The 15,950-nt window shown below is 38.8% G+C and overlaps 1 protein-coding gene across 1 annotated transcript in view; it reads right to left on the bottom strand.

Annotated features, from left to right (window-relative positions):
* The window catches only part of SLC1A7 (solute carrier family 1 member 7), a 72,434-nt gene extending 56,733 nt beyond the window's left edge, over positions 1-15,701 (bottom strand). The window contains exons 1-2 of the mRNA XM_074265905.1: positions 15,440-15,701; positions 7,000-7,079 (exon numbers count right to left, since the gene is read on the bottom strand). Of these exons, the coding sequence (XP_074122006.1) occupies positions 7,000-7,079; positions 15,440-15,580 (221 nt within the window). The 5' untranslated portion in view covers positions 15,581-15,701. The remainder of the gene's footprint in view (positions 1-6,999; positions 7,080-15,439) is intronic.
* Positions 15,702-15,950: the final 249 nt, after the last annotated feature.

Here is a 15,950-nt window from a genome sequence, read left to right as displayed (position 1 = left end):
AGAGAACAGTCATCACAAGGGTGTGGTGAGTCCTACAGCTAAGGCAGGAAATGACCTTAGGAAGTGAGTTGAATTCATCTTGCAAAATGATGAGTCTTGGGAAATCATGAAATCTAGGAGATCGGCCAAGGGAAAATGATGAACACTCCTTGTTGTTAAACTCTTATTAAGCTCCTACCATGTACAGAACCATGTAAGCAGGGCAAGAGAGACACTAATGTGAAATGATATATAATCCCTTCACTCACAGAGCTCACAAGCTAATAGAAAGCTACAAGGGCAGCTAGGTGGTGCAGTGGATAGAGCACCAGCCCTGAAGTCAGGAGGACCTGAGTTCAAATGTGGCCTCAGACACTTAATACTTCCTAGCTGTTGTGACCCTGGACAAGTCACTTAACCCCAACTGCCTCAGGGGGAAAAAAAGAAAGCTACAGCACATATCAAAATATTTATAATTGTATAACAGTGATTGAGAGGCAAACAAAATGATGGGAATGGTGGGGGAGGTTATTTAAACTGGACCACAAAGGATGGGAAGGAGGTTGATAGCTTAGATATTCTATATAGGGAACAGCCTGAGCAAAGACGAGGAGGTGGGAGAATGGGGGATGGTAGACAGGTGATAGTAAATTGGTCATTTTAGCTGGCACAGAGAAGACTGAGATAAGAACCAAAGTGTATTTGCTAGCAGAGGGAATAAAAGATGGGACAAAAGCAAGATACATTATGGAGGTAGAGTCGACAAACTCTGACAACTGACTGGGTACTTTTGTAGCAAGGTCATGAGGTAATCAGTTGACAAAAGACTGAAACAAAACAATCCTTCCCTTTGTGGAGCTTATACCCTAGAAGAGGCACGTATATGTTTATGGACACACATACTTAATGTATATTTGTAAATATATGTCAAACACATTAAGAACAGATCCTGGACTCAGACTTAGCAAATACCTGAGTTCAAATCCTGTCTTAGCTACTTACTCACTGAATGACCCTGGGTAAATCATTTTGCCTCCAAGGGCCTCTATTTTCTCTAGCAATAAAATGGAAATATCTCCCAATCTCATAGGACAGATCGATCCAATATTTGTGGAAGAATGGGGCTCCATTGGTTATTCCACTCCCTTAAAATTGGTTTTTGTTAGAGAGGAACACCTCTTCATTCAGTCAGTCAGAACCAACTGTGAAAAGGACCTGTATTATCTTTTCAAATCAATCAAAGCCATAGTGTGAGAAGTGTAGTTATGCCCTAAGAAATTTGTAGGTAGTTGTTGTTCAGTGACTTTTTTCTGTTAGACTTAGGCTTAGGTCTGACTCTTTATGACCCCATTTGGGATTTTCTTGGCCACACACTGCAGTGGTTTGCCATTTCCTTTTCTAACTCATTTTATAGATGAGGAAATTGAAGCAAACAGGGTTAAGTGACTTTCCCAGAATCACTCCGCTGGAAGAAGCTAAGGAGAGTGAATCTGAAGGAAGACTCTGGAAACAAAGAGATTAGAATAAACTTGGAGCAAGGGTAAGGTCCAACACAGCTCCGAGGGACAAGGGGAGCCATCAGCTATGGCAAATAGGGAGACATTGAGGGGAGTCATCAATTCCACAAGTGAATTAACAAATCTAACGAAGTAGATCTTAGCCAAAATCCAAGAAAAGACCAGTTTGCTCCCCTCCAGCCCCCCAGCTTTTCCCTCCAGGTGTTTGTCTATTCCCAGACATTAGAACATAATTTGTGGTTTCATTCCCCAAACAGTTCCAGGAAAGTGAATTTTGCCTCATTCACAAAGAAGCCAAGGGTTAATGAGAAAAAGATGGAACTGTTGTCATTTCACCTTCTGATTCAAAAAGGACAGGGACATCACTGGTGGCATCTTGACTTTCCTGTGAATTGGATTTAAGTGACACAGAGTCATACAAAGTCCTCATTCTGCCTTCCATGGACTTCCAGTGGTGAGACAAAAGTCAGGATGACCAGAGACGACCTAGAACACCATGGATGACTTGGCCAAACTTTGAACCACTCCACAATGCCCGCTTTAGCCACCTGCATGGCCAGGGGACCAAACTGTCCTCACTCACCCATTCCACGGGAGGAAGTCTTCATGTGCTTGAGTCAATATTCCCTGTTTGAGGCCTGTCAGTTGCCCTCATTGTGGGTTAGCCAGAATTGTGGAGTTAGGTCTGGAGCTGACTTCTGTCTAAATGTTAGGAATTTGCCTAATTAGGGGATTAAAGCAGTTGTGACAGAACTTAGAACTCTTCACCTAAAATGAATTCCACAAAGATAGAGAGGAAGGAACCAAGTGGATCTTTGGGATTATTATACTGAATCCCTTAGGCTTAAAATGTGCTCATTATTATAACTCTTTTATTTATTAAGTATCTGCTATTAACATTCCTCATTTCTCTGGTTCAACTTAATGATGTAGACAATGAAATCATTATTATTCTCATTTTACAGATGGGGAAACAGGCTCATAAATGGGAAGTGACTTATCCAGGGCCACACGAGAACAAGTTGTAGAGCCAAATCTCAGACTCAGTTTCTCTGAAAGTCTAGAGTCCTTTCCACAGGATCCCATGGCCTCCTCTTAAATCTTGGGAAAGCCATCTCTAGCCAAGACCATTCCTCAGGAAACATTATCAGAGAGGTTCAGGTAGAAAATAGTTGAGAGAAGCCAAAAGCAGGGAGAGAAGGAAACTTTGGAGGGAGGCCCTCTCCCTAGAGAAATCATTTTTATGGCACTCTACAGTTTATAAACCACTGTTTTTATAGGAACTCCATGAAGTAGGGAATGTAAATATTATTATTCCTTTTTCCAGATGAAGAAACTCATATGATAAGGCTCATCATAGGGTAGTTCAAGATCACAGGCTTAGTAAACGCCAGAGCTGGAATTGGAGACACAGTCCTCTTGACGCTAGTGAATTTCCCCCCCCCGGGAACAATACAAAAATATTTTTACCCAAATGCAGATATATGCGTGTATGCTTATATGAATATATATATACACATATATTTAATTCTTGTGATCTCCTGCCCAGAGCTCTTTCCACACATCACAGGTTCCAGACTTTACAGTCTCTAGAAACTTGAGCATATGCTGTAGATGAGTTTTTCCATCAGGAGAAAACCAGGGTGGGGGGAAGGACCAGCAAAGATGATAGAGCAAGAGGAGAAAGCTATACAACCCAACTTCCCCCTAATAGACAAAGACCTAGGAAAAGCATCAGAGTTGTGGCTGGGAAATAAAAAGAAAAATCACAATGAGTTACCTTTCTAGCCCTGGTCAACCTAGGCAGATAGAGATCTGTGGACACTGTAGAAGGGTTTTATTAGAAGGGTTCAGGAGGTTCCCCATCCAGTATCTTCTACACTGGCAATGAATTGGGTCCTCGGGGTATGATCAATGAATCAATAAATAAACATTTATTAAATGTTAACTGTATGCCAGACACTAAGCTAAGTCCTAGGGATGCAAAAAAGAGGCAGATGACAGATGTTGCCATCAGGGAGCTTACAATGTAACATGGGCAAAAAATTCCCTGGATCCAGTGGAGATGACTCTGTTAATGTAAAAGGTCTAGGAAGAGGAGCCAGCTCTATGGTTTGTACCCTTCTCTGGAATGAAGATCCAATGAGGACTGAAGAGAGGCTGTCCAGGGAAAGGAATAATTGTGGACCTGAGGTAGGCTAAAAGTAAGAAGAGAATGGATAGAAGCTGGGGGACTATGACCTCTGAACAGCATCTTGTAGTCAGCCCTCAGCCCAGCCCAAGTTCTGCAGCTGAGGAAGAGAGCTCAGATTAAGGGGAAACCCGCAATTCTGTCACTCTGAACCTCCAAAGCCTTCCAGCTGACCGAGAGAGGCAAGGGCCTGTGGCAGTCGATGGAACTCCAATCAGATAAAACAACTTTCATGATTCTCAGTCTGAAACCAGGATCAAAAGTTTGCAAAGCTCAGACCAAGAGGCCACTAACCAGATTTTGACCCAATCAGCATCCCCTGAAAGGTCAAAGTGCTGCAGCCCTCGCTGCTTCTAAGACTCTTAAAGAACACAGAATTCACTCCCCAACAAAAACAGCAGCAAAACTCCACAGAATACAAATCAGGACAGAACAAGGCCCAGGTGCTTCCACCGGAAGTGTATAGAATCTGGCCCTAAGCTAAAATTCTATATGGGGAAATAAGGCTGAAACAATGAGCAAACAAACAAGCAAAAAAGACAACTACTATCAAAAGCTATTATGCTGCCAGAAATACTCAAAGACACAAACCCATAAGAAGGAATGATTCCAAAACATTTGCAATAAAAGTCTTAAAAATATATAGCTTTGATACTCGATCAATTAGAATTCCTGAAATAAAGGTAAACTTTTAAAATGATTTTCTAAATGAAATGAGACCACTAGAGGGAAAAATTAGGAAAAAAACATGAGATTTTTGGAGGAAAAACTCAAAAAAAAGATTGTCAGTTTGGCATAAAGAGTAAAAATCCTTATCCAAGCAACAGATTCCTTGAAAATGAGAATGGACTAAACAGAAGTGAATATTATTTGTGTCTTTTTCTCCAACTCACCCTCCACAAGACAAAAAGATATATTAAAACAAAATGAAAAGTGTGGAAAAAAAGAAGAAAGTGTAAACCATCTCATAAAAAAGGCAACTGCTCCTCACCCCCAATGACCTGGAAGAGTGATCAAGGAGAGATAATTTAAGAATCAAAGGACAGAGCACTAGGCCTGGAGTCAGGAAAGTCTGAATTCAAATCCAGCCCTAGATAATATACTAGCTATTGGACTCTAGACAAGGTCTTTAATCTCTGTTTGCCTTGTTTTCCTCAATTATAAAGTGGGGATAATAAGAATTCTTGGCTTGTAGAATTGTTGTGAGAGTTGAATGAGATAATATTTTAAAAGTTCTTAGAAGGTATCTGAGACATAGTAGGCACTTAATAAATGTTTACTACTTCCTTCCTATCCAATCATGAGCAGGAGGGTAAAGGAGCATGTACATGATATTTCAAGTAATAATAATAATAATAATAATAATAATAATAATAAACTTTACCAGATCTCTTAAAACAAAAGGGGAAAGTGAAAATAGAGTTTACTTGTTTAAAGAAATTCCAAAATGAAAACTCTCAGAAGTGTCATTGTCTAAATCCAGACTTTCCAGGGCAAAGAGAAAATTTTTTTTATCATTATAATTATTTAAAAAGAAAAGGGAGGGGACAAGAAATGCATTAGGGAGGGAAATGTTGGGAGAATTTATTATCTCATATAATCATATGTGCATAAAGTAGAAGATGATATAAATGAGGAAGCAGAAGTGGGGATAGCAGATGAAATTTAAATGTGACTATCATTTGAACTGGGCAAAAGAGGGTAGAATCTTCACAGAGTTGGGCATAGAAATATACTTAATAAGGAATCAGGAGGGTATGGGAAGAGGGGAGGAGAGGAGAAGAAGAATGGATAGGGACAAATTTAGGGAAGGATTGGTCATAGCAAAACAAACTCTAACCTTGAAGAGTGGATTGTGAAGAAGGATTTTTTTTTAAAGGGAAAACTTTAATTAAAATCTGAGCAAGGAAAGAGAAAAAGAGCCGGAGATTAGAAGCAAATTGCATCGAGCATAAAACATTAAAAAAAATGCTTGAACACATCCCTCCCTTTCTACCATCTGCTTTAGAAAGAGGGAGAGAACAAAGAGAGGAAAAAGTACAAGAGGATGAGTGGGAGGGAAATACATAATTAACAATCATGACTGTGAATGTCAGTGGTATGCATTCATTCAGAAAATGGAAGAGAATAGCAGGTTAGACTACAGAACAGAATCCAAAAATACGTGGTTTACAAGAAATACACTTGAAATATAAGAATTTATAGAATTTAAATTGGGGGATGAAGCAAAAATTTTTATGGTTTCTCTGAATTAAAAAAGGCAAGGATTGCAAACATGATCTCAAATAAGGTGATAGCAAAAATAGTCTTCAATAAAAGAAATAAACAAGAAAACTACATTGTATTGAAAGGTAGTGGATATTGAATAAAATATAATATATATACCAAATGTATATGTTTAAAATGTAAATATTTAAAGGAAAAACTAAATGAGTTGCATGGAGAAATGTACAATAAAACTATAATAATAGAGGATTTCAGTATACCTCTTTCAGACTTAAACAAATCTAGCAAAAAATAAAAAAGGAAATTAAGGACAAAAATAGATTTAAAAAATATTTATTGAAAATTGAAAAGGCTGTATATATTATCCCCAGCTATTCATGGTTCTTGTACTAATACTGACCATGAAGTAGGCCCTTAAAACCTCAAAAAGCAAATGTCAAAAAGCAGAAATATTAAACTTATCTTTTGTTGACACAATACAATAAAATTGTATTGAGAAGAAAAAAATTCTTCAATGAAGAAAGAAATTAAAAGTAATTAGAGACTTAATAACTTAACCTGAAAAATCATAAAACAATAGACAATTTCATTTAAAATGACAACAATGAAACAATAGAGCAAAAGGTTTTAGATGAAGCTTCCCAGTACATCTCTAATATATATCTTTAAATGTTCTCATCAACAAAAGAGAAGAACAACAGATCAACAAATTGGATAATCACGTTTAAAAACTGGAAAAACCAACAACTTTTCTTTAAAGCCATTTGAATACCAAAATAGAAATTTTGAAAATCAAAGAGGAAATTAGGAAAAATTGCAAACAAAAACATCCTTTGATTTTCATTTATTATGAAATCATATTATCAAAATCCTTTGATTTAATAAATGAAACAAGAAACTGGATTTTAAAAATGTAATAAAATAGATAATCCGTTATATAATTTGATTTAAGAAATAAGAGAGATCAACAAGACCCAGGCAACCAGCACACACACACACACACACACACACACACACACACACACACGCAATCTATCTTCACTTAGCTTATACTAAACATCAGTAAACATCTTAGTAGTGACTCACCTTGACACAACAAGAGGCAGGATCAGCATCTTCAGCATCCTCATCAGCAGCTCTCCAGGGAATTGGAAGTAACTAACTTCCTAGAAGCACAAGAAGAACCATGAGTTTCTAGCAGGCCCTCACTTACTTGTGTGTAATGCTGTTATAATTATTACAATCTTTCCGTGGGGAAAAGGCCATTCTCTGGAGGCCTCAAGGGCAGTAAAAAAAACAAAAACAAACCTGAGTCTAAAGGTATGGGTTTCTGGGCTCTCATTCCTGTTCTGCCCTGATTTTCTGTGTGACATTGGACAAATCATTCCTGAGTTTTGCTTTCCTCACATTAAAAAAGGGAGATTGGAAAAGATAGTTGTTTTTTTGTTTTTTCTGAAAGGCTGTTGGGGTTAAGTGACTTGTTCAGGGTCACTCAGCTAGTAAGGAAAGTGTCTGAAGCCAAATTTGAACTCAGATGCTCCTGACTCCAGGCCCAGTGATCTACCCACAGTGTCATGGCTGCCCTGAAAACATAGTCTTTTTTTTTAATTGAAAACAAAGTCACTTTATTATAAATTTTTTGACAGTATATATGCATGATTAATTTTTTTTATAACATTATCCCTTGTAATCATTTTTCCAAATTATTCCCTCCCTCCCTCTACTCCCTCCCCTAGATGATAGGAAATCCCATACATTTTACATATGTTACAATATAACCTAGATACAATATACGTGTGTAAATCCCATTTTCTTGTTGCACATTAAGTATTAGATTCCGAAAGTATAAGTAACCTGGGTAGATAGACAGTAGTGCTAACAATTTACATTCACTTCCCAGTGTTCCTTCTCTGGGTGTAGTTATTTCTGTCCATCATTGATCAACTGGAAGTGAGTTGGATCTTCTTTATGTTGAAGATATCCACTTCCATCAGAATACATCTTCATACAGCATTGTTGTTGAAGTGTACAGTGGTTCTATTCATTTCACTCAGCATCAGTTGATGTCTTTCCAAACCTCTCTGTATTCCTCCTGCTGGTCATTTCTTACAGAGCAGTAATATTCCATAACCTTCATATACCATAATTTACCCAACCATTCTCCAATTGATGGACATCCATTCATCTTTCAGTTTCTAGCCACCACAAAAAGAGCTGCCACAAACATTTTGGCACATACAGGTCCCTTTCCCCTCTTTAGTATTTCTTTGGGATATAAGCCCAATAGCAGCAATGCTGGATCAAAGGGTATGCACAATTTGATAACTTTTTGGGCATAGTTCCAAATTGCTCTCCAGAATGGTTGGATTCTTTCACAACTCCACCAGCAATGTATTAGTGTCCCAGTTTTCCCACATCCCCTCCAACATTCATCATTATTTGCTCCTGTCATCTTAGCCAATCTGACAGGTGTGTAGTGGTATCTCAGAGTTGTCTTAATTTGCATTTCTCTGATCAGTAGTGATTTGGAACAATCTTTCATATGAGTGGATATAATTTCAATTTCATCATCTGAGAATTGTCTATTCATATCCTTTGACCATTTATCAATTGGAGAATGGTTTGATTTCTTATAAATTAGAGTCAGTTCTCTATATATTTTGGAAATGAGACCTTTATCAGAACCTTTAACTGTAAAAATATTTTCCCAATTTGTTACTTCCCTTCTAATCTTGTTTGCATTAGTATTGTTTGTACAGAAATTTTTTAGTTTGATGTAATCAAAATCTTCTATTTTGTGATCAATAATGATCTCTAGTTCTCCTCTGGTCATAAATTCCTTCCTCCTCCACAGGTCTGAGAGGTAGACTATTCTCTGTTCCTCTAATCTATTTATTATCTCCCTCTTTATGCCTAAATCATGGACCCATTTTGATCTTATCTTGGTATATGGTGTTAAGTGTGGATCCATATCTAATTCCTGCCATACTAATTTCCAGTTTTCCCAGCAGTTTTTTTCAAATAATGAATTTTTATCCCTATGTTGGTATCTTTGGGTTTGTCAAAGACTAGATTGCTATAAATGTACCCTTTTTTGTCCTTTGTACCTAATCTGTGCCACTGATCGACTGGTCTATTTCTTAGCCAATACCAAATGGTTTTGGTGACTGCTGCTATATAATATAGCTTTAGATCAGGTACAGCTAGACCACCTTCATCTGACTTTTTTTTCATTAGTTCCCTTGCAATTCTCGACCTTTTATTCTTCCATATGAATTTTGTTGTTATTTTTTCTAGGTCATTAAAATAGTTTCTTGGGAGTCTGATTGGTATAGCACTAAATAAATAGATTAGTTTGTGGAGTATTGTCATCTTTATTATATTCTCTCGGCCTATCCAAGAGCACTCAATGTCTTTCCAATTATTTAAATCTGACTTTATTTTTGTGGCAAGTGTTTCTTAATTTTGCTCATATAATTCCTGACTTTTCTTTGGTAGATGGATTCCCAAATATTTTATACTCTCAACATTTGTTTGGAATGGAATTTCTCTTTGTATCTCTTGCTGTTGCATTTTGTTGGTGATATATAAAAATGCTGAGGATTTATGTGGATTTATTTTGTATCCTGCAACTTTGCTAAAATTTTGAATTATTTCTAGTAGCTTTTTAGCAGAGTCTTTGGGGTTCTCTAAGTATACCATCATGTCATCTGCAAAGAGTGATAGTTTGATTTCCTCATTTCCTACTCTAATTCCTTGAATCTCTTTCTCGGCTCTTATTGCCGAGGTTAGCATTTCTAGTACTATATTGAATAGTAATGGTGATAGTGGGCAACCTTGTTTCACTCCTGATCTTACTGGGAAAGGTTCCAGTTTATCTCCATTGCATATTATGCTTACTGACGGTCGTAAATATATGCTCCTGATTATTCTAAGGAATAGTCCATTTATTCCTATACTCTTAAGTATTTTTAGTAGGAATGGATGTTGGATTTTATCAAATGCTTTTTCTGCATCTATTGAGATGATCATATGGTTTTTATTAATTTGATTATTAATATGGTCAATTATACTAATAGTTTTCCTAATATTAAATCAGCCCTGTATTCCTGGTATAAATCCTACTTGATCATAGTGTATTATCCTGGGGATGATTTTCTGAATTCTTTTTGCTAATATCTTATTTAAGATTTTAGCATCAATATTCATTAAGGAAATTGGTCTATAGTTTTCTTTCTCAGTTTTCGATCTACCTGGTTTAGGTATCAGTACCATGTCTGTGTCGTAAAAGGAGTTTGGTAGGACTCCTTCATCCCCTATTTTTTCAAATAGTTTATATAACATTGGAGCTAATTGTTCTTTAAATGTTTGGTAGAATTCACATGTAAATCCATCTGGTCCTGGGGATTTTTTCCTGGGGAGTTGATTAATAGCTTGTTCTATTTCTTTTTCTGAAATGGGACTGTTTAAGCAATTTATCTCCTCCTCTGTTAATCTAGGAATCCTATATTTTTGAAGGAAGTCATCCATTTCACTTAAGTTATCAAATTTATTGGCATAAAGTTGGGCAAAGTAATTCCTTATTATTTCTCTAATTTCCTCTTCATTGGTGGAAAGATCCCCCTTTTCATTTGTAAGACTAACAATTTGATTTTCCTCTTTCCTTTTTCTGATCAGATTTACCAAAGGTTTATCTATTTTATTGGCTTTTTCATAAAACCAACTCTTGGTTTTATTTATTAATTCAATCGTTTTTTTTTACTTTCAATATTATTGATTTCTCCTCTTAATTTTTATATTTCAAGTTTGATTTTTGGTTGGAGGTTTTTAATTTGGTCTTTTTCTAACTTTTTAAGTTGCAGGCCCAATCCATTAATCTTCTCTTTTTCTATTTTGTTCAAATAAGCCTCTAAAGATATAAAATTTCCCCTTATTACCGCTTTAGCTGCATCCCACAGATTTTGGTATGATGTCTCATCATTGTCATTATCTTGGGTGAAATTATTAATTGTTTCTATAATTTGCTGTTTCACCCAGTCATTCTTTAAGATGAGATTATTCAGTTTCCATTTACTTTTTGGTCTATTTACCCCTAACTTCTTATTGAATATAGTTTTTATTGCATTGTGGTCTGAGAAGAAGGCATTTATTATTTCTGCCTTCCCGCATTTAATTTTGAAATCTTTATGTCCTAATATATGGTCAGTTTTTGTATAAGTTCCATGAACTGCTGAGAAGAAAGTATATTCCTTTCTATTGTCATTCCAGTTTTCTCCAAAGGTCTATCATACCTAGTTTTTCTAATGTTCTATTTACTTTTTTAATTTCTTTCTTATTTGTTTTGTGGTTTGATTTGTCTAAATCTGAGAGTGCAAGCTTGCGATCTCCCACTATTATAGTTTTACTGTCTCTTTCTTCTTGCAACTCTCTTAACTTTTCCTTTAGAAAGTTAGATGCTATACCACTTGGTGTATATATGTTTAGTATTGATATGGCTTCATTGTTTATGCTACCTTTTAGCAGGATATAGTTTCCTTCCTTATCTCTTTTAATTAGATCAATTTCTGCTTTTGCTTGATCTGAGATAAGAATGGCTACCCCTGCTTTTTTGGCTTTACCTAAAGCATAATAGATTCTGCTCCAACCTTTTACCTTTACTCTGTATGTATCTCTCTGCTTTAAGTGTGTTTCCTGTAAACAACATATTATAGGGTTCTGACTTTTGATCCAGTCTGCGTTTGATGGGAGAGTTCATCCCATTCACATTTACAGTTAAAAGTACTAATTCTGTATTTCTTGCCATCATATTATCCCCAGATTATGCTTTTTTTCCTTGACCCCCCCTGAACCCCTTCCCCAATATTTAATTTATAGACCCCACTTGTGACGCACAGCCCTCCCTTTTTAGTATCCCTCCCCACTCCTTCCAAATCCCTTCCCTTTTCTTGTACCCTTCCTTTATTCCCCTTTTCCTTTGAAAACGTAGTGTTTTAAAATTGCTTTCGGTTATTTGATTCATCTCTGTTCCCAGGTCTGTACCATGATGACCTTCTCAGTCATCTGATTAACTCCATTCTACATATAGGGAAACAGAGACAAGGTTTTGCCTAAACCCACCTATCTGAGTAATCCTGGAGTTAAGATTAAATCCTGGTCTCCTAAATCTCAGTACCATTCAACCATATTTTACAGATAGAGAAACTGAGTCCCAGACAGAGAGACTGTCTTATTCGGAGACACAAAATGGCTTAGTGGCAGAGATGAGACCAGAACCCAGATTTTCTAATTCCCAACCTCATGCTTTTTCTATCACACAGTGAGAAAAAAGCAAGTTAAAATAACAACAAACTCGTACAAGGCATGTTATAACATCTTTTTTACATTTAGGCTTTTTAGCAGTCAAGTAAGATTATTCTCATCTTATATATGGGAAAACTGAGGCTCAGAAAAGGGAAGTCATGACTTTTATAGAATGTCAGAGCTAGAAGGAGATTTAGAATATATGGTAATAATGATATTTAGAAAGGGAGTATAGCCCAGTGATTGGAGACCTGGCCTCAGAATTTAGGAAGAGCTGGATTCAGATCCTGCTTTTGACATGTCCTGGTTATATAAAACTGTCCCAGAAAACTTTGTAAGATGATAAATTGAAGAGCAGGTACCAATCTGCATTGGTGGAGGGATTTCCTCAGCAGGAATTCCTTATGACAGAGAAATCTCAGGTCTAGTCTCTCCCCAAATTGTAACAACAATAATAGTAATAATAACTTACAATGTTCATTGATATCAATAGAGGGTTTCAAATTATACAAAGGAATTCAATCAATTAATCAAAAAAATTTATTTCTTCACTATTAAATCTCATTTTATCTGACAACCACACAGTGAGGTTCCTGATATACTGATTCTTATTCCTGATATACTGAGTCTTATTCCTTATATGCTGATTCTTATTCCTGATATAGTGATTCTTATTCCTGACATACTGACTGATTCTTATTCCTGACATACTGAGTGATTCTTATTCCTCATGATATACTGATTCTTATTCCTGATGATATACTGATTCTTATTCTTAACCTGGGGCTTAGAGAAGAGTTAATACAGCCAGCATCAGGGACAGAAGCCGATGTGGAGAATTGAATTCAAATCCGAGGAGCAGAATCCACCTGGTCTTGGAGTCATTTTCCAGAATGTGACCCTGAGCCAGAGCCCAGGGCCTGACAGGGTCAGAGCTGGAGGGATGAGCTGTATCCATCCTTGCATGCCTGCCCCGTCCATACGAGAGTATTGTTTAAGGAGGGAGGAGGTCCAGGGCTCCAGTCCCTGGCTGAGGTATCAGACGGCCACTGGGGGATTCTACTTCAAAGGGAGACACTGAGCTCCCCGGCTCCTGCCAAGTGCTTGTTCTACAGTCCACATCCTTCCTGCTATCTCTCTGGCTCGGGAACTGTGGGCCCATCCAAACAGATGGAGAGGGAAGCTCGGATGAAGAGGGCCCCCCAAACTGGGCCTGGAACATACAGGAATTCCCAATTTGTTCCCTAGCAGTCAATAAATGTCTAGTCCTGCGTTAATTAATGGGGAGAGGGCCTTGAGCAGGGGCTGGAAGGGACCTCAGAAACCACAAAGCCCATTCTATATAGGAAGCAGCTGGTGTTCTACAGGGGAAATGACTTGTTCTAAGCTCCACAGTTAACGAGGAGCTCAGCCAGCAGCTAAGTGGTGCCGTAGATAGAGTGCTAGACTTGGAATCGGCAAAACCCTGAGTCAAATGCAGCCTCAGATACATACTAGCTGGGAGACACTGGGTTAGTCACTTAATCCTTGATCTTCCTCAGTCTGCTCATCTGTAAAATGAGCTGGGAAAGACAGTGGCCAGCCACTCCTGCATCTTTGCCAAGAAAACTCCAGATGGGGTCACGGAGAGCTGGACGTGACTGAAATGACTGAGCAATAACCTCTGGGAGGGTAGTGCAGGCCATATGAGGACAGATGGAAGGAAGTGAGGATATTTGAGGTGGAGAAGAGAAGGGCTCTGGGAAGGACTGTTTTCTAGCAAATTAGACTTGTTCTGCTTGGCTCCAGAGGGAGACTGAGGGAATGACTGTAGAAACAAAATTATGCCCGAGACCAAGACTAACTTCCTCATAGTTCAAGCTGTGTCCAGGGGGACGCTGATGTCTGTGAAGTGCAGCTCTTTGCAAACAGGGGTTAGTTCATTCTCTGTATTTGTATCCACAGTGGCTGGCACATAGTCAGTGCTTAATAAATGCTTGTTAATTGATTGGTTTGTGTCATTTCTTTTTTGCAGAAGCTTTCCTGTGAAAGAAAGGGGGCGTCTTGCTGCCTCACTCCAAGATCACCTTCAATATACTTTTGAATATTTCTCTCTATGTTCACACCATCTCCCCTCATTATTTTTATATTTATTTCCTCAGAATCTAGCACACTGCCTGGCACATAGTAGGTGCTTAATACATCTAGCCTGATGGACTGGATGGCCTCAAAAAGTCAAGATGCACCTTCCCAGGTCTGCTATTCTCATTTCTGTCAGCCCTGATCCTCAGAGACTCAGACCCCCTTTCCAGCTCATCCACTTTCTTAAACTATGATGCTCAGAACTGGCACAATAATGCAGAGGAAGTCTGCCCATCTCCCGTTCCTGGACGCCGGACTTCACTTAATGCTCTCCAGGTCAAAGGAATGGATGCCTAACAGGAGAGACTGTTTTTGCCTCAGTGAGTTGGGGGGAAAAGTATATATATATATATATATATATATATATATATATATATATATATATATATATATATAGAGAGAGAGAGAGAGAGAGAGAGAGAGAGAGAGAGAGAGAGAGAGAGAGAGAGAGAGAGAGAGAGAGAAATAGGCATGCTACAGACTGATATCTACCAGATATCCAAGGATTCTTAGGGACGCCTTTTATGCATCAGATTTATGAAAACAATGGAACCAAAAGACCCAGAATGGGAAGATCTGTACCTGTGGAGGGAAACCCTACATCCACATGATCACCCTGACCTTGGAGTCAAGAGAGAGCTTCCGATCCTACCTCTCATGAACAATCACTTCCTCAATTTCCTCATCTGCCAAATGGGGATATCAATACTGATTCTAATGTCCGCACCAGGTTGTCGCTCAAATTCAATGAAAGCATGGGTATTATTATGGAAGTATTATTATTATCATTACTTTCATTATTCAATTAGATTCAGTTCAGTAAGTGTTTTTGAGCACCTACTGTGTGCCAGGCACTGTGCCGAGATTTCAGGGGACGGGGGAAGGAGGGTCACAAGAAGCATTCCGGGGTGAACAGAGACGATGATCTGAGGATGTGGAGATTGTGGCTAACACAGAGGGTGAGGGAAGAAAGGTCTTGAGTTCAAGGTGGCCCATGAGCCATGTCTGGAAGAAAGCTGGGGATTCTGGGAAGTGGAGGGGAGGCAGGTGGGCTCCGGGGCTGGGGGCTGGGAGGTACGGCTGTGCAAAGACTTGGAGGACTGACCTGGGGTGAGAGGTGCTGGGTCCTCAGGAAGAAGCCCAGGAGGCAGCCTATGATGACAGACAGAACGGACAGGATGAGCAATCCATTCCTCCGGCACACGTCCTTCACCCGAGCCAGCAGAGCATCCCAAGCCAGAGCCATGGTGCCCTCTGCCCTGGAGGCAGGGTCCTGGCGTGGGCTCAGCCTCCCATGGAGCCGTGCTCCCGCTCTGGACTTCCCAGGCCGACGACGGGGTCTGGGAAGAACAGCTCCAAGCTCCCAGGCTGCTTAGCTTGTGAGGTCACCCATCCCCCCCCAGCCCGGCCCCACAAGGTCTCCCTCCAGCTTTATTACTGCTCCAAATGAATGCCCACAATCCTATTATCAAGTACATCATTAAGAGCCTGGGAGCAGCTTAGGGAGCCCTGGGAAATTAGAGTAAAGCCCGGAAGGGTGCCAGAGGCATTGGCTGGGAGGGATGCAACTGGTGCAATTTTCTTTCTGGGCTCTTGATTCTAGGAATCCTGGATGC

Source organism: Sminthopsis crassicaudata, chromosome 4 (assembly GCF_048593235.1).
Source record: "Sminthopsis crassicaudata isolate SCR6 chromosome 4, ASM4859323v1, whole genome shotgun sequence".
Lineage (NCBI taxonomy): Eukaryota > Metazoa > Chordata > Mammalia > Dasyuromorphia > Dasyuridae > Sminthopsis > Sminthopsis crassicaudata.
The sequence above is the reverse complement of the archived record's forward strand: the minus strand, read 5'-3'. Positions and strand labels throughout refer to the sequence as shown.